The 20,243-nt window shown below is 36.9% G+C and overlaps 1 protein-coding gene across 1 annotated transcript in view; it reads right to left on the bottom strand.

The window, feature by feature from the left end:
* LOC121373783 overlaps nucleotides 1-19,467 on the bottom strand; it is a 32,462-nt gene extending 12,995 nt beyond the window's left edge. Inside the window, exons 1-2 of the mRNA XM_041500543.1 lie at nucleotides 19,312-19,467; nucleotides 4,501-4,648 (exon numbers count right to left, since the gene is read on the bottom strand). Of these exons, the coding sequence (XP_041356477.1) occupies nucleotides 4,501-4,648; nucleotides 19,312-19,345 (182 nt within the window). The 5' untranslated portion in view covers nucleotides 19,346-19,467. The remainder of the gene's footprint in view (nucleotides 1-4,500; nucleotides 4,649-19,311) is intronic.
* Between the last annotated feature and the right edge of the window lie 776 nt (nucleotides 19,468-20,243).

Below are 20,243 nucleotides of genomic sequence, written 5' to 3' on the forward strand. Positions count from 1 at the left end.
TCCTGCCAGGTGTGTCGTCCGGCAAGCTACAAATTCTGCTGGTCCGAATTCAAACAGGTGTTTGTTTTTTTTTTTTTTTTTTTTATTTGTTGTTGTTTTTGTTGTGGGTTTGTTGTTGTTGTTTGTTTTGTTTTTTTGTTTTTTTTTTTGGGGGGGGGGGGGGTTACTAGTTTTACAAGGAAATAGTGAATTTTAAGTAACACTCTTTTTTTCATAGAATCTCTTAACAATCGCACAACAGAACAGGCAAGGACATAGGGTTCAATGTGTACATTCGGAAAAAGCTGTTGTAGCGCACGGCTGTCATGGCCGCTGGTGTCGGCTTCTCCGTCCAGGTCAGGAAAGGGTTGGTGGTGGTGGTGGGGGGGGGGGGGGGGGTCGCTTGCACTTGTATGTGCAGGGGAGCACACGCAGCAGTACCAGGGTCGGTAGCGGGCGATCACATTTCATTTCAACTTATTTCTTTGTTTAACGACACCACTTGAGCACATTGATTTATTAATCATCGGCTATTGGATGTCAAACATGCAATCTAACTAAAATTAGCTCCACTATTTAAAAATATTTTGAAAACATTCCGAATTATCCTGAGGGTATACGACATGTTTTGTGTGAATTACGAAAGCCTTAAAACATGTTTTATTTTATAAAATAAATAATTTGTAATGTAAAACTGAAGACTGATTTAGTTTTTAGTTATTTTAATAAATAAATAATTTGTAATGTAAAATTGAAGACTGATAACCCATCCCGTACGTATTGGTATGGTTCGCTGTACTGCGGCCACTAAAATAGACTCGTCCGATATTTTTAGAATTTGTATGCTCCCAAATAACGTTATAAAAGGCGAAGTGTGATTGGTCAATATTTAAATTATTATTTACAGACGAAATGTTACTTGGACATTGGAGACTACGCAGCGTTGTTAGCAATCTGATTAAAATTAGTTCTACTGGTCTAAATAAGGCATTCGTAATTTACATGAAACATGTCGTATACCCTCGGAATGTTTTCAAATTATTTTCAAATCACTAGCATGATTCTGCAAGTAAGGTTTTGATTGGTGGACATGAGCTCCAACTGGCTGCTGTTAGATCCACATGTAATAGTGGAGCTAATTTTAATTAGATTGTCAAACATGGTTATTTTGACACAATCAAAGAGACGAAATCCGCTACATTTTTGCATTAGTAACAAGGGTTCTTTTATATGCACCATGCCACAGACAGGATAACACATACCACAGCCTTTAATATACCAGTCATGGTGCACTGGCTAAAGCAAGAAATAGCCCAGAAGGCTTACCGACGGGGATTGATCCTAGACTGACCGCGCATCAAACGAGCATTTACCCACTGGGCTACATCCCGCCCTCCGATAGAATAATAGGTGAACAATTAGCACATTTTGAGCGGTAGCTAAAATATTATTTTAGATAAAAACAAAAATATCTGGAGTAACAAATAGAATAAGGCCAAACGAAATAAATGTTTGGTATCAAGTCGGCACGCGCGATTTTAACCCTCGTGTGTCAACATTTAAAAAAAAAAAAATCCCGCGGTTCGACGTAGATTTTTTGTTGGGCTTTTCTTGCTATGACCTTAAAACCGCATATGGAGCCAAAATGCCATCGCGCATGAACTAGGACGTGCATTCTGATTTCAATTTAAATATGCCCTTTATTTTGGTACATCAAATATTCCCATCATTTCTGCGCAATCCATGCTTGAAAAACCCCCACCCAAACCCCACAAAAAAAACCTGTAATCCGGCGCCAGCCCATTGTTTTATAGAATAAGGCCAAACGAAAGGATTCCCAGTCTTGAGCTTGTCGCGGTAAGACGTGTTTGTACACACTGCACGTGCTTTCGCGGCTCGACTTGGGGATCCTTCACTTTTGTTGTTTTTGTCAACGAAGTGAAGTTTTCTAATGAGATGTATGCAGCCATTGGAACTGATTGAACGCTGAAACGCTTCTCGTTTCGACAGTCTCCACCACCAGGTTGGATTCTTTTTTAGCGAGATTCCTTGCCTCCACGTCATTTCTCCGTCTGACTATGTTGACTTGTTTTTATCGTAACTCGTATGACGGCCATTCTGCAGAACGCCACAGTTGTTCGCGTTTAGTCTCTGCATGTCCGAGCCTGTCCCAGCAGCACTGGAAGATTGACCGCCCCACTCGAAGAAGAAATAGGAAGCGGGGTCAGCCCCTACTACTCTTTTCTAGACTTTAATTTGTTTTATTGTGATACCATCTCGTATCCTCCGGAGTCGGGCCCGTCCGCACCACTATACCAACCCATGACGACTGGACTGTACCCTAGTCTGATACTCTCTCTCGTTCAGGCGGATCCGGCTTCTCAAGATCTGTATTTCAGCACAGCACTACACCTTCAACGTCTATTGACTGTCAATCTAGGGGTTTTCTTGACAGGATGCAACCCATCTCGTCCCTACAAGCTGTGCACCCTAACGGCTTTAACGAGGCCAATTACTTTCTTTTTTTAATATTATTAAATAGTCCGATCCCCTCTTCTTTCTCTTATTTATTTTTGGACTGTCCTTCTAAAATGCTCCAAATTATATAAATATTCGACCGATCAGTCAATTCTTTTTATTTTTGGCTTGTAACTTTTTTCTTTTTTTAAAAATTCTATTAACTTTTTTACTAATTGCTATTTTCAAAATTCTGCCCATTTTCAACTCAGGCCACCGATCTTATCTAATTTCTTTTTGACCACCCGATCTAATCTAGCGACCAAATTTAATGAGTAGAATTTTCTTTATTAATTATATTAATTAGAGATGCACATCAAAATTTTAAAGGCTCACTATTTAATTTTTGGATGTAAATTTCAAAATTGTCCGCTTAATTTTTCTGTCCCGGGACAAGCCCCTGGCTATCCAGAGACAGGCCCCGGGACGGATATGCTCGAAACTCTAGTGGTATATGAGCATGTAAAAATTATTCGCACTCGCGCACCCAAACAAAATATATTTCTGGTCTCAAGTCAACATGCGCATCGATTTTGACCCTCGCGCATCAACATTTTTTATTTTATTATTTTTTAATTAATGTTTTTTTTAATTTCACTACGGTATGACGTCGATTTTTGCTGGGCTTCACTTGCTATGACCTTAAAACCGCATATGGAGCCAAAATGCCATCGCGCATGAACTAGGACATGCATTCTGATTTCAATTTAAATATGCCCCTTATACCCACCATAAAAAAACGAAGAAGAAAAAAAAAAAACCCGCATCACTGCATCAAGTCTTTCGTGAAATAATTTTCATTTATCACTGGCTAAAGCTCATGAAAAGTGAAAATTAGTTCATTCGTGACTTAAATCAGGAGACCGGCATCGGTGGCGCCGACCAGTGATCCATAACTGGTTCAACAAAGGCCATGGTTTGTGCTATCCTGCCTGTGGGAAGCGCAAATAAAGGATCCCTTGCTGCTAATCGGAAAGAGTAGCCCATGTAGTGGCGACAGCGGGTTTCCTCTCAAACTCTGTGTGGTCCTTAACCATATGTCTGACGCCATATAACCGTAAATAAAATGTGTTGAGTGCGTCGTTAAATAAAATATTTCTTTCTTTTTTAAATCAGGAGATAACCATATGGAGTTTTTAGATTTCCGGGTGTTACCGTCTATTTGATCTGAATTTTTGAACGAAGGGAAAACAAACAGTACGTGTTCCCAATGAATGATTAGTGTAATCATTAACAATAGCTCAAATATGGGATGTTTCTCATTCAGCCAGTGCAGCACGACTGGCATATCAAAGGCTGTGGTATGTTCTGCATTTGAATAAAGGTTTATCTATTCAGTTTTTCACAAAATCAGCTTGTTTGAAAATCACCCAAATTTATCATAAGGGAGCTAACTGTATACTGCTAAGGTCTCACTACACAGATGTCATCTGCCATTGAAACCCATGTTAAACTGCCCAACTTCAAGTGAAGATTGCCCATAGAACGGGTTCTTGTTGGCACCAACAACATACACCATTGCGAACATACATTATATAAGCATTTATATTCATTTCAAAATTGTGAACATTTCCGGCTCAGTTGTTTGCTATATGACCGCATCCGGCTGTAGTACCGGTCCGAACAGGTGGTTCATAAACCGATTCACTCCGGCTGTCACTTGCACTATATACCCATGTCCCAAAAGGTCGATGCACAATATTACAAAATAACATGGGCAAAATACAGCCAGAAGGCTTACCATTAAGCATACATATTGTTTTAATTCTTCACCATTTCCTAGAAGTGAATATGTGAACCATAACATGTGCCACAATTAGGAACTATAGTGGACCGTGATGAATGAACTCTCACCCGGAAGTGATCTGTGTAATGAGACCTAAGGCAGCTAACTGTATACTGCTAAGGGAGCTAACTGTATACCGCTACTAGGCGGGCACAGAAGGGAGCTAACTGTATACTGCTAAACTAGAGGTGTTGTAAAAGAAAAACGTTTAACCATACCGGCACAGCTTGACATCCATATAACCTCTTGATAAAACTTTCAGATTACGGTACGCTAGTGTTGCTGTCATGGTTATTGATATTCCCTTACACTTGATCGCCATGCTTTTTCTACATTTTGCTTCAGAATACACAGGAACTGTCAGAACTGAAATATTAATTATATATATATAGGCTCGCATAATACACTTTTTATCCTAATATATGATATTGACGATACCGACAAACACTGGTAAAAACCTCTCTATATCAAATATATATATATATATATATATATATATATATATATATATATATATATATATGAGGAGTTCAGGCGCAAAACCTCGTAAACGCAACATCCATGAAAATTGAGATAACTTGGAGACAAACCTTGTCAGTCCCTGGTACCCGATGAGGAAATAAATTTTGCTTCAAAAGCCCGTTAGTCCCACTCTAAATACGATTTCTTTGCAGAACATCTGAGTTTGTCTGCAGAACCACGTAGTTTGTAGACCGCCAATCACATGTGCGCATCAGATCACATGACGCATAAGATGGCCGCGCCCATGATAAAGATTTTTGCGCGCTGAATTCATATAATTCCTTCGGATTTTGGCCAATTTATCCACGCTAGTTATGGAAACTTATGATGCAGTTGACGAACCTGTGATGTTATCACCAACAGGAAAGCGTAAACGACGTCGGCCACGAAGTTCGGCCCGTTCTATAGCCAAAACAGCTCGCTACAGTGGTGAAGGTTTGATTCCTCGTTTGACATGCACCCATAAAAATGCTTTGTGCACTGCCGGAACTCTGAATGAAAATAACTTAGAATACATTAAAGGGCAGCTCTATGTGACTAAAGATAAAGTTGAGCAAGATGCAATCCTTGTGTCTCACATGGATATCGGGCAGGTCAAGCGCCGGAGGCAAAGAGTAGAAGATGAAGGAAGGCAAAAGAACAGACGTGTATCGATCACGTACAGCGTTGTGAAGGAAGATAAAACGAAGATTTCAGTATGTCAGGCTTCATTTCTTAGCATTTTATATATATATATATATATATATAAAGAGGTTATTACCAGTGCTTTTCCGTATCGTCAATATCATATATTAGGAATAAAAATTGTATTATGCGAGCCTCTGAATATGTGGCGCGGTGTATTTTTTATGTCCTTACATCAAAATAAAACACTCTGGTAATAACCTCTATATCTTACATTTTCAGTGCAATCAAAGTATGTGATATTTTTCGGATCACATATTTTAAGAATTTGATAACTTTTCAAATTAGATGTAAATTAATCGAGGTTACGGCACTAGGTTTATTGACATTTAAGCAAACGTACTTTGGTGACACTCCATAATTTATGTATGCATTCATATTCCTTAAATAAAAACATTTCAATGGCAATTTGACACTGAAAGCTGTACAGCGTTCAGAAAACAAAAAACGTTAGGCCCTATTGTCCGAACCAAATTGTTAACAACTACAAAAAATTACTCTCCTATCTTTAATTGCCGTTAGATTTCCTCAAAAGTTTGTCCAGACACAAATCGCAAACAAACCACAACAAATATACAGATTCCACACATGAGACTGCAACGATGTCGCCGATACCGTCTTTGCTGAGACTGCATAGAGAAAAATACATGCAGTTTTCTGCCGTCTGCCATGTTGCTTGTTTATGGAATACTCTTCAAGAGCGGTGAAAGCCTCCAAAGTATGTGACACAATTAATATGAAATCAATGATGTCTAGTGGTATCATTAAAAATAATAATAATAATAAAAAATAATAATTAATAATATGACGTCATCACGTTTGCTTTTATATCATAATGTTATGACGTTGTTAGATTATGTCCTATCCTTTCACCCCTCTTGAAGAATATAGCATAAAAAGTCAAAATGGCAGCTGGCACAAAATTACATGCTTTTTGCCCTATGCGCTCTCAGCGAAGTCGATATAGGTGACATAGTTATCATCTGGTATGTGGAATATGTGTCATTGTAATAGTTTTTTCAAGATTTCTGTCTGGACAAACTTTGGAGGAAATCTAACGGCAATTAAAGGTAGGAGAGTAATTTTTCGTAGTTGTTAACAATTTGGTTCGGACAATAATTTATTTTCATGTAAGGTCTCACTACACAGATGTCATCTGCCATTGAAACCCATGTTAAACTGCCCAACTTCAAGCGAAGATTGCTCATAGAACGGGTTCTCGTTGGCACAAACAACATACACCATTGCGAACATACATTATATAAGCATTTGTTTTCACTCCAAAATTGTGAACATTTCCGTCTCAGTTTTTTGCTATAGGACTGCATCTGGCTGTAGTACCGGTCCGAACAGGTGGTTCATTAACCGATTCACTCCGGCTGTCACTTGCGCTATATACCCATGTCCCAAAAGGTCGATGCACAATATTACAAAATAACATGGGCAAAATACAGCCAGAAGGCTTACCATTAAACATACATATTGTTTTAATTCTTCACCATTTCCTAGAAGTGAATATGTGAACCATAACATGTGTCACAATTAGGAACTATAGTGGACCGTCATCAATCAACTCTCACCCGGAAATGATCTGTGTAGTGAGACCTAAGGACATCCAAAATTACGTCATTCGAGTTTGACGTCATTTCCATTCAAAAATACAACGCGCCACATATTCTTACGTCATTTGAATATCTAGTAATGGCTGACTGGAATTAAAGTTGCGCGTACAGTTTACAAAAACATGTTGTATGAAGCTTGAGATTATATGATAAAGAGATTATTACCCTCGTGTATTTCGGTATCGTCAATATCATATATTAGGAATAAAAATAATGTATTATGCTCGCGTAATACAATTTTTATTCCTAATATATATTGACGATACCGAAAAACACTCCAGTAATAACCTCTATTTATCATATACTATCTTACATTTTCAGTGCAATCAAAGTATGTGATGCACTTTATATGTGCAATTTATGTGCAACCAATCGGCTCAGAAATAAATAACTTGTAGTAAATGCCAAAGTAAGGCCACACTTTGAAGGAGGCAATGTCGGAGGATGGAATAAAAATTTAAATCAAATTCACCCAATTCCTGTTATTATTATTAATTTTTTTTTTGTATTACAGATGTTTTCAGTAAAGGCCACCGCAGACATTTGCAACTTTGTCGCATGGACTTTGTCGTTGCACTGATCCGCACACACATGCGACAACCAGCAATTTTAGTCTGGCAGTGATCACGTGACAGTCAAAATGGCGGTTTTCCCCCGTATTTGTTTCGACGGTGGTCATCGAGATATGTTCTACAACATATTTGTTATGACGTAGAAGACTGAATTTACGTAAAGTTGCACTTAATTTGTCCCACACGCTTTTTGGTCCTTTAGGATATAACCACACAATTGATGTAGAACACCTGTATAAACATACCTGATATTCCAAGCGCAGATTCCATCTCTGCAAGACACATCTCCCTTTTAGCCCTATTGCTATATTCAGGGGATGTTGTGTCAAAAAGACATGGTATTGTCTGCCATATCACCACTAATTCATCCTCTTTTTCTGTTGACCACATGCTGCAGGAGGCTGCCATTTTGAGTCATTTGATCACTCTATCCGTTCATTGGCAGTTTAAATTATTACGTCAACGTTTTGTTGCATGGAAGGCGCACACGTTTGCGACAGCGTGCAATTAGATGCAATTACATGCAATAAAATCAAACATGTTTGATCGGAGCAATTTTAGTTGCATGCAACAAAAATTGCATCGCAGGCCAGCGCACACGATGCAACGACGTACGATTTTTGTTGCATGCAACAAAAATTGCACCTTGTTGCAAAGGTCTGCGGTGTCCTTAAGACAACCGATTTCAGTCAAAACAATGACGTCAACACGTTCTTTTGTGACGTATATTGGTCATACTGAATGCGTTTGGTCTAAATTCCGAACTTGTCGACAGATGAAATGAAATTTCAGCAAAGTCGGAGTTGGGTATAAATTAAAGTATTAACACCATTCAAAACATACTTTGTACTACTTTTAATAAAAATCTATCAGGATAAAATTTAAATAAACATATTATTTAATTAATGAAATGTCAAGGGAGAGAACGATTCTTCGGCACTCCGTTTCAGATGGGATTGAATTCCACTTTTCTATATACCACTCCACTCCAGGTTGCACCGCACCAAATAAAATACTTCCGGATCGAAGCTGAACGTGCACTGACAAAATCGTACGGAGTTGGAATTGGATGGGCTTGTAAATACTGATTTAGCTTTATATTTCAAGGCTTGTATTTTTATTTATTTCGTATTTCCCGACACCGCCACTGTAAAAATCATAAATAGGCGGGGAAATAAAATTAAAAATTGGCTGAAAACTGAATTTTAATTTTTTTTTCATTTTGGCAAAATTAACGTCGGCGGATCCGTAATCCGAAAAAATAAAAAAGTGTGGCCAAGGAGAACGATGTTCCCTGATGAAAAGGACTATAGATCAACATACTGATACCATATCAGTGTAATATTTAGCTGCCCTGCAACCATAAAGAGTAAAATTCAATTTTAATTTTCTCAACGAAAACACACCCTTTTATTGTATTTGCAATATTTGACTATATTTAGTCATTACAAAATTTAGTAACCTGAAGATCATGCAGAAAGGTGTTTATCATTTTTGTGACCACTATCTTTTGTTGTTCATGTTGCTGTCAGTCGTACTTACCCATCCATTAGTAGTGATATTTTATTAATATTAGTTGTTAATTCTTCTTTTTAAATATAAAAAACCCAACATAATAATATTAAAAAATTGTGTGTGTGTGTGTGTGTGTGTGGGGGGGGGGGGGGTTTGGCCGATTATACAAATATCCGTATTTGACTGGAAATTAGCGTCTCCAATTTTTTGAGATATGAAAATACAAGTTTACTCAGTTGATTTAAAAGGCATACCTCTTGCAGGAACACTGTAACTAAACACAAATGTATAACACTATCTATCACCACCAGTAACATTAAATATTATTAACAGTGTGTAACATTGTTTTCAATTTCATGTGTGGGTGTTTCTTTGATCTCTTCAAGCCAAAGTCTGAACTAAAACCAATGTATATTTCTGAAACCACACTGGTGCCACGGTTAATGCTACAAACAACGTGTTATGTAACTTTGTATTGACTGATCCATTATAGTGGGTAAAAAAAAATCTGAGTGTATTTTATATTGTATCATGCCATAAAATATGTAGGTGGCTGGAGTATTTATATTTTTAATTAAATAACAGGGAGCTGTGTGTGTGTGTGTGTGTGTGTGTGTGTGTGAGAGAGAGAGAGAGAGAGAGAGAGAGAGAGAGAGAGAGAGAGAGAGAGAGAGAGAGAGAGAGAGAGAGAGAGAGAGAGAGAGAGAGAGAGAGAGAGAGAGAGAGAGAGAGAGAGAGAGAGAGAGAGAGAGAGAGAGAGAGTCAAATCATGCTATAGTTACTAATACTAATATGTACACAATATAAAACTTTCAACTTATATCATAGAAAATTAACAATTTTGATATTTTTTCTAGATATCAGTGATCCCTGTTTATGGACAAAAAGAGAACCGGCAGCTCTTAGATGAATTAAGGGCCTTTTAGGGTGAATTAAGGGATGCTAAGGAGAACACTGGTATCAGATTCAGCGTTTCTTTTCTATGGTAGCTCATGTTTCTGTGCACAAGATGGATACCAGAACGTTTTTCACTGACTTTCCAAACTATGCAACATTATTGGGGCTATTCAGTATGTGATGATGACATTGATAACACTTGGACTTAATCCTTTTGTTTACCACAATCTCTATTTTCTAATAAAAACAGAATTTACAAAATCAATAAAATTATATCTAGAAACAATAGAGAAGGCATATTTAAAAAAAAAAAATTATCATTATAAACCAATGATCAAATGATATTTGCATTGTGTTAATTTGTGTTTTAAATTAAAACATAAAAACATTGTATTGTTACAATTTACAGTAGTTAGTTGTTTTAACGGTTTTTTTTATTAATCAGGTTGAAAGTGAAAGCCTTTTGAAACTGCCTCTTGTCAAAGGTAACTGACACAGTTTGGGATTTGAAAGGAAGGAATCTTTTATTTAACAATGCACTCAAGTCATTTTAATTACGGATATATGGAATCGGACATGTTTAGGGACCACACAGATATTAGGGAGGAAACCTGCTGCTTTCCTATTAGCAGCAAGGGATCTTTTATATGCAGCAGCCCACAGTCAGGATAATAAATAGCATAGCCTTTGTTACACCAGCTGTGGAGCACTGGCTGAAACGAGAAATAGCCCCATAGGACCACCAATGGGAATCAATCATAGACCGACTGCATATTAAACTATGTCCTGCCCCGCATGGGATTAGGTGATTACAATATTTATGGTAATTTATATATATATATATGTGTGTGTGTGTGTGTGTACTTGGGGGACCAAGTAAATTTAAGGTGTATCCCGTTTAGAAGGCTAAGTTCTGTACTAATATTTAAAAAGGGACGATGTAGCTAGAGGGACCAATGTATGCGTGGTCATGGAACAGGTACTGAAACTAAATTTAGTATCCTCCATTTTAATACAATGTGTTAATACGTATCCGATGTCAGTAACTTTATGGAATAAAGAAGGACTTAATAAAATTAATAGTTTTAAAGTTTTGTAAAGTTTTTTAATAAGATACTTACTTGATTAAACTTTATTGTTGGTGAAAAGCCTTACAAATGAACCAGTAGACAAGTATAACACACCAGTGTTGTCTACTGGTTCATTTGTAACAAATGTTCATATATATATATATATATATATATATATATATATATATATATATATATATATGGGGTATTTAAAATTGTTTAAAGAAATAATTTCCTTTAACAAAAATTAGGCCAATTATTTCTTTTAAACAGTTATAAATAAATATAGGCCAACTTGTTTTATTTTATTTTTATTTGTGTGCGCGCGCTCGTTTGTAATGCTTTACTTGAAATATGGACCAGACGCTATCAAATTACATGGGCTAAAAATATTTATTCATGTGAAAAAAAGAAGAAAAAAGGAAGTTTGCTATAGTTTTGAACTCGGTCAATCGTTTCATTTTATGTAGAATAGCGTTCCCGTGCTACAAGCGGTAAGTTAAGCACATGTTTTGGCCATTGTCGCTAGTTCGCTTTGTTACTAATGGCCATTATGATCGACTTCTGCCTACCAGATGCGCGCGCATGCTGATACGTGACGTCACTTCCCTAAACACATGGCTTCTCCTATAACAAGATAGCCTTTCCGTCAGATTTATTTCCTGCAAATGTCACTTTTGAAACAAAATGCCAAAGGCAGGTTCAAAATTGCCGTCGGAGGACTATTTCGCCCATTGCAATTCTTTTAAAAATTGCCGTGGGAGACAAATTCTTAAATTCGAGCCCTGGGATACAGGTGATGCGCCAGTTCCGGATCACTTCCGGATCACCTGTAGTTACCGATCAGTCTGTCGGTATATTCAATTTTTAGTGGTTTCTGTGTAAATTTCATTAAACAAATATTCTAACAAATATTCTAATTGTACGTAAAATAACTGTAACAGTATATAGTCTTGGTTTTATTTTGGACGGCGATACATAACCACTATTAAAACTTTACACGAGCAGACGACATGAAAAAAAGAAGACGTTTACAAAGAGAGATGAAGTTTTTGATGTTTTTCTTTTTATATCCTTTGAAATTTTATAGTACGAGTAGGGGAAACATATATAGATTGTGCATGACTAGTTTTATGAAAAGTGATGCTGCAAACGACTTACTGTAACTCCTCAAAGGGGACACACTTGATACGCCAGTTGCGGATCACTCACAAAACGGAAGTATTTACGTTGTAACTGCCGCTAGATGGGGCGATGAACGCAGGGTTTATCTCAAGACTCAAAAACGTTGAACACGGTGGAATTTTTTTCTCCCACTCCCCCCCCCCCCCTCCCCCCTTCCTTTATAACAATAATGATGATGCTGATGATGATGATGATGATGATAATAATTATTATTATTTTCTTCTTAAACCTCTCTTGATTCGTCATTTTAACAACTAGTTCATAATAATTCGACTCTGTATGTCTCGGGGCCCATGTCATGGTAGCCCTAGACTGTTCGTCCCATGCCCAGTCATCCTCTACAAAATATTATATTAATCGTTGTAGTTCCACCTATTTTTCTTGTATTATTTTTGTTTTCTACAGGTAATGACAATATGTATGTAATGTAGTTTCAGTTTATAAAATACGATTTTAAGTGTTTGTCCACTTGTCTCTCACGTTATATTTGTAAGCCTACATGTAATTAGCCATTCGTACGCAGTCATTCACAAATATGGCTAATATAAATAAAATGTAGTTTTTTAAAATTCCATTTTCGTTTAATTCGGGCAAAAATCAGCCTGCCCTGCCCCCTACAAAAATAAGAGCCCGTATGACCTGTTAGATCGCCAGTCTAGAATCGCTAAAATCGCTGCACACGTGTCTTTGTATTTGCCCCATAAGACTATTCAGTAATGTTGCCCCCCCCCTCCCCCCTCAGTGTGAGAGCCGTCCACCCCTATTGCTTGCTTGATTGATTGACTGAAAAAAACAAAGAAAAAAAGTTTACTGTACAAAGAAAAGAATCGGCACAAGTTTGACATAAGGACCTTTATAAAACCATGCCACCGCCATTGGTCTGTTTCGCATGTGCCATTGCACGTGCTTTTCGCATACTCGACTACTCGACTTTGGCAGAGAGGGGGAAGGGGTCCTCTATTTGGTTTTGTCAACGAAGTGAAAATCTCTTATTCGGCTTAATTATAATTCGCATTTAAACAGTCTGTACCACTATAGGGTGGATTATTTTTTTCAGTGGAATTTTTGTTTTACACAATCGCATTCTGATGCAGGAGAGTCAGTCGGCCACTGATCTGTGTATTCACACGGTCAATCTGAGCTAGCCCTAGCCTTTAGACCGTCGTTGAAAATAATTCTGTATTCAGGAGTAGATCCAGGAATTATTTTGCGGGGGGTGGGAGACTAACCAGAAAAGGGCAAATGGAACAACACGTCAAAAATAATAATTAATAATTTTCTTTTGTGACTGTTTTGTGTGTGTCACTATATTAATATTTATCATTATTAACAAGGGGTCTAACCGTCCTGCTTCAAAATTATTTGCTTAATTTTAATATTTAAACAGGGGCGGATTATATCCGGCTAAAAAAACAAAAACACCCCCACCACGTAGATAACCTGTAAAATTTATAATTTCGGACCCCCCCCCCCCCCCCCCCACCACACACACACCTAAAGCATAATCCGCCCCTGTATTATGATAAACACTAAACAGTCCCAAAGTTGATATGTTGCTATGTCATTTCTTTCTATTTTCAAGCCTTTGTTCATTTCACAAAGAAAATGTGACTTTTAAAAGTCATCAATATAATAATAATTATTATTATTATTATTATTATTATTGATATATACGATAATAAATGAAAACAATTATTTATTATTAGTAATAATAATATTAATTATTATAATTATATACTAGAATGCCAGAAATCAAATATAATTCAACTTGTTGAAAGTACACAACGAAAATAATAAGGATCGCGCACCTTTACTTTTGACACACGCCCCTTGTATCTGACGTCATGGGACGCCATCGTTGATTTTCAATCGATTTTAGAAATTGCTAATTAGGGGCGTAATCAGGAGGATGGGAACCCTATGGAGTTGCAAATGATCATAAAATATGTCCGGCAGGATCCACGAACGTGCTGAAAGTGCTAACATGTTGGAAATAGTGTTTTTGAAGGCGTAAGCCGCTATTTTTTGAAAGTGATCCGGAACTGGACAAAGTGATCCGCAACTGGCGCAAGTACGCCAGCTCGAACAACACTGTTTTTGGTGCCAAATATTTACCTAAATTTACATTTTGTATCACTGTTTATTTATATGGTTGATTATCTTTATTACCAAGAATTTATTTTAAAGTCATACGCGCGCATGTTGACAGAATTCACAATTTTGTTTGAAGTGATCCGGAACTGGCGCATCACCTGTATTACATATGATATGTAAATCTAATATTAATCTATAATCACAAAACTGATTTGGACCAGGACCGTTTTGCAATACATATAAACTTTTTGTAAAGTGGTAAAATTCTTTGGACGGAGATCTCAACTGGTCAAATTATTGTAGCGGCGGCCGCCGCCCTTGCCGCCCCTATCCATAGGCACTTGATGACAGGATAATGTAAATATTGTCAATATACCACAATATACCCCTCAAAAACCCTTTTAGCACACACTAGCCTACATACAAACCCCTGAAAATATTGCTGTTGTCAAAGAGGAAGAGAAAAAAATAAAATGAAAAAATAAAAATAATGATAACCACTAACACGTAGCCTATATTGTTACAAGGCTTAACAAGCGTTTTCCCTACACTGAACTCAAAAATATAAATTTGAAAACTGACTTGAAATAATTGATGTTTAATTAATTAAACATTTTAAATCTCTGAACTGGTTTATGAAGTTGCAATAAAATGTCAAATGTAGATATTATACAAAGTAATTAAAGAACTTACATTTTCAAAGTCAAATATATAATACCGTATACGCAAATATTTTCGCGGCTAAAATAATTCGCGATCGGGCTTTCATTTTACATTTTCGCGAGGAATTATTTTCGTGACTGTGTCCCCCGATAATAAAATAAAAACTGCCCATATTTCATTTGCCAAACTCTTTTCAATGACAATTTCACGCACATACTTGGACATGTTCACCATGCTGTCAGTGAGACGTCAATGTTGTATGTATGTCTGATAAGACTATTGTCATGTTATCGATGGAACACGCACATGCGATACAGAACATTGAAAAACGCAAATATTATAAGAAATAACTTTTCATTATTGGTGATACCCACAAATTTCCATTTACGGTTACAAAGAAAAGAAACAAAACTGAGATTAGGGGCCTACGTAACAACATACTTGCACCCAGATGTGTGTCATTTGGATCAAATCCACGTGACCAGGCAGGTGTACAGAATCACGTGACCTTGCGGACCTCCATCTTCATAAATCAAGGCTAATATTCGTTCCTCGTATTCAGCCTTGATACATGTCGTCAAGATTACTGATATCCACTACTAGCGCCCTCTATTGGAAGAAAATTTGTAACATCGATTATGTCCCTTACACGATGACATCGCTGACCAATCACAGCATCGGTAACATGTGACAATCTTGAAAGCAATATAAAAAATTAACCGCCGAAACCTTTTTTTTAACATATCGTGACAAACACAACACGTTTCCACGGACGCTGACGCTGCCATCTTTGTTTTCAATAACAAGGGAATCTATAAGGAGCGTTGTGATTCGTTGCAATCAGATCTCATCGCATCCAATGAAATTTAAGCATTTTGTGGCACGATTTCTTGACATGTATCAAGGCTGAATACGAGGAACGAATATTAGCCTTGATTTATGAAGATGGCGGACCTCTGACTGCTTGATTCTGATATGGGTTGGGCGTATAGAGATAAGACTATATATTATAAGGTAAATAATATTATACCAAATCGGAAATAAGTTTGCGCGTAATTAAATTCGCGGTGCTATCAACGTGTTCGCGATTTTCACGGTATATTTTATTCGCGAACATATTTGCGTATACGGTAATAGAAAAGGCATGCAACTTGGTACTCATCTAGGACGGAAGTGACCTTTAATATTCCAGGTAAACCAGGTCAACCAATGGGATAATTTTGTGTTAGCACCGTCAGATCAACGTAAAGATGAGTAATGAACAAGCGGTACATTTGTTTTTCATTATCTAATGTGATGGTATGTGGTGAACAATAGAATTATTTCATAACGTGTTGCTTTATAACCTAATTTAGTCTACATTTTTATACTGGTGTTGGGTTTTTTACTGTAAGGAAATACCTTGAAATGCCACAACAGCGTTAATTGATTTTCAGTAGCGTACTTTGTAGTTTACTTTGTTATTTCTTTATTTGCGTGTGTGTGTGTGTGTGTGTGTCATTGCAAAAATTATCATTATCATTTCCATTAGTATTATTAGCATTTATTAGTATTGTTAGCATTTATTCAAAACGGTCCCGTTTTACGTCCTCGTAAGGCAGTGTTAGACACAATTGTACGACGTATACTTGTTTATATTTTTATATTAATATTTATTTTTGTGTTAGGCCAAAGAAATAAAATTATAAAAAGTAAATAAAATACATTTTAAAAATGTGTGTGTGTGTGTGTGTGTGAATGTGTAAAAACTCATATTTTTTGCATACGTACTTTATGGATGGCCCCAGAATGGAAAACTTGTTTAATGCAGTAGTGTAGTACCATGAACATATTCAGTATCTTTTATAATTTTTTATAATGTTACACTTTTCGAAATTTCCATGAACATTACATAATTGTGTCATTTGCATACTGACATTAATTTACACATTTATACGTTATTTAATACATAATTATTCACATATTTTTATTTGTTTTAATTCAATTTGGGTTTGTTTATTTCTGTATTGAAATAATTTATTTATATATATATCATCATTAATATCATTATCGCACATCGAATTCACTGGAAGTTATGCCTAAAGTCAAGCAAGATACCGAAACACGTTTGTTTTTATGGTATTATTTTTACCTTGTGTAGTGTGAATAAATTATTGTACGAATAAGAATATATATATATTACAAGGGCTGATTAAGGATTTTTAACAGGGTTGGGTTCCATAATTATGAAAAGGGCAACTGAAGGGAGCGACATATCTTGGGGGGGGGGGGGGGGGGGGTCTGGGGCCATGCCTCCTCAGGAAATGTTTCAAATATATATGCCTAGAGACGCCTTTTCGAGGCAATATAGTGTGACTTTGCTACTGTTCTGTTTGGAACTCCTTGTGTGATAATTTCTTATGTTTAACAATTATAAAAGATGATTTAAAATTTGCCCAATTCTGAATAACGACATTTATTCCTATTAGTAATACTACCAAACTCTTAGGCATACATATAGGGTTGCAAACGATCCATTAAGCATATTTACACGGAGCACAGCTAATTTTGAGGGTAGAATGATGGAAATACATGTAAAAAGTTTCTCATATTAGTACATTTTGGCCGAATATCTCGATCACTTTTAGTCCGATTTTGAGTTTCTGTTCCAGCATTCCTGTCCCCGTCTCACAAGCTTATGTTTAACTGGAACGCAATAAGTTAGAAACCTCAATTCCATTGCTTGTGACACCGCCACTGGCGTAGCCATGGTTGTAATTTGGGACGGTGTGTTCATATTTGCAGTTATAAACACGATGAATTTTGTTTTTGCAACCCTAAACTGATAAACAGTGGTTGAAATAATAAAACATTTTTTAGGGCAAAGTGATTTCGGCCTTGGGTTTGAAGAAATGTTTGGCAGCATCAAGACAACTGGTCAGCACCCATTACTCTTTTTCTCGTTCCAGCCAGTGCACCATGACTGGTATATACAAGGCCGTGGTATATATCTTATCTGGTGGTGGAAATAAAAGATCCCATGCTACTAATGGATAAATGTACTTTGTTTCCTCTCTAAGACTCTGACTGTCAAAATTAAAATTTTGACATCCAAACCGATGATTAACAAATCAATGTGCTCTAGTGGTGTTGTTAGAAATGTATTATTCACCCTACACATAAATAAAACTTTATAGGGGGTGGTGTCAGATCATGCTCGCCTACAAAAAAAAATGCCCGAGGGAAGGTTCGACCCCGAAAACCTGTGTACACGCGCCTGCGTCAGATGTAGCTAGAGCAAAACAGACGCATGATTTCCTTTTTCGTGAGTACAACAATTATATACACCAGTGAATCGATTTAATATTTTTTTTCAAGATGAAATATTTAAAACTATACCCTCACCATGCTTTAGTCTGTCGTCTGCTTTGTATTCAGCATTAACTCCGTGATTAAGGCCTAATTAATACCACGATAGTACATTATTTTGCATTATTTTGATTTAAGTTATATATTACAAATATTAAAAACATGTAATTTAAAAGTTATTGTCAATATATATGTATATATTATTTTTATTTTATTTTTATTTTATTTTATTTTATTCCAGTACTAATGTCGCTATACCTGTTCGGTACTTTTGGCTTCTTCTGTTCACTTTTTGTTATTTTGTACGATCTTTTTCCGGCGTTATTTATTTAATTTCTGATTGGTTGACCTGAAAGGTTAAACTTTACTTCCGTCGGAGTTGGTCGGAGTTGCAAACCTTCTTCTTTTTATGGTCCTGATGAGGTGTTTTTAATACCTGATTATATCAAAGTCATAAGGTATTTTTCAAGAAGCATATGATACAAATTAAGCTGTAAAAGTATTTTTTTACTTTTTTTTTTTTTACATTTTTCTCATGTTGTTTCGTGTTTTAAAATGTGCAGTATGGGCGGGGTAAAATCCTCATTTCGTCATGGCCGGGAATAAAACGCGAATCAAAATGCTTAGGATAGGGTGCTGTTAAAAAAAAAGAAAAAAGAAAGAAAAGTACTCGGACATTGGGCTTTTAATCACAGTGACTAACTCAATGCAGCAACCACCGTATCGTGTACTAGTGTCATTTGGAAATGGTTTATTATCCTGTCATCAAGTACCTATGCCCCTATCCCGGCGGCCATTGTAAATTGTAAATGCTATTCTTTGTCTCTATATGTGGAACACAATTATAGTTTACTTACCACACAACACCGCAAGGATTAATACAATTTTCATTTTTAATTCACTTCACTGTCTGTCAGCCGATTTATACACAACGGTATCCTTCTGCCGAAATAAACTGCTGATTTCAATTTTGAATGACGTCAGACACCGTGACGTCAGTAGTTGATTTCGGAGTTCCGAACTGCCCAGACGTGTAATTACGGAAACGAAGCCGGCCAACGCTGGCTCGACGGAAGCTAGCCCGAGTACTCTGACTGTAAGAGAGCTAGACGGACATTTGGATATAATTACGCGCTCATTACAGTCATGTAATTTTTTGGCAATCACCGACAAATACTGATTAACATAGACTCGGTTAATATTTTCCATATTAAAAAATACTCATGACGAATCCTCTATATATAGTTTTAGAGAAGAAACCTGCTAAAAAATGTTTTATTAGTAGCAGGGGATCTTTTATGTGCACATCTCACAGACAGAATAGCACATACCATGGCTTTTGATATACCAGTCGTGGTCCCCTGGCTGGAACGAGAACTAACCAAATGGGACCATCGACGGGGATCGATCCCAAACCGACCGCGCTTCAAGCGAGCCCCTCATCTGAGCTATGTGTAGGATGTTTCTCTCAGCACTTATTTCGGGCCAGGGTGCTTGCGTCGCAGAATCCAACCAGCTCGGAAGATACATTCAACTGATTGGATTTTTTCTCGTTCCAACCCTATTAGTAGTAGTAATAGTAGCAGCAGTAGTAGCAGTAGTAGTCATGGCCGTAGCTAGGATTTTTTGTTGGGGGGGGGGGGGGCAACTAAGTAGTTAATAGTCTAAAACTCCGTAATTTTCTTTAAGTTTCTATAATACTTTCCAGATTTTTTTCTGCCCCCCCCCCTTTGCCCCCCCCCCCCCCCCCCCGCTAGCTACGGCCCTGGTAGTAGTAGTAGGTAGGAGG

The sequence above is a fragment of the Gigantopelta aegis genome, chromosome 5, assembly GCF_016097555.1.
Source record: "Gigantopelta aegis isolate Gae_Host chromosome 5, Gae_host_genome, whole genome shotgun sequence".
Classification (NCBI taxonomy): domain Eukaryota; kingdom Metazoa; phylum Mollusca; class Gastropoda; order Neomphalida; family Peltospiridae; genus Gigantopelta; species Gigantopelta aegis.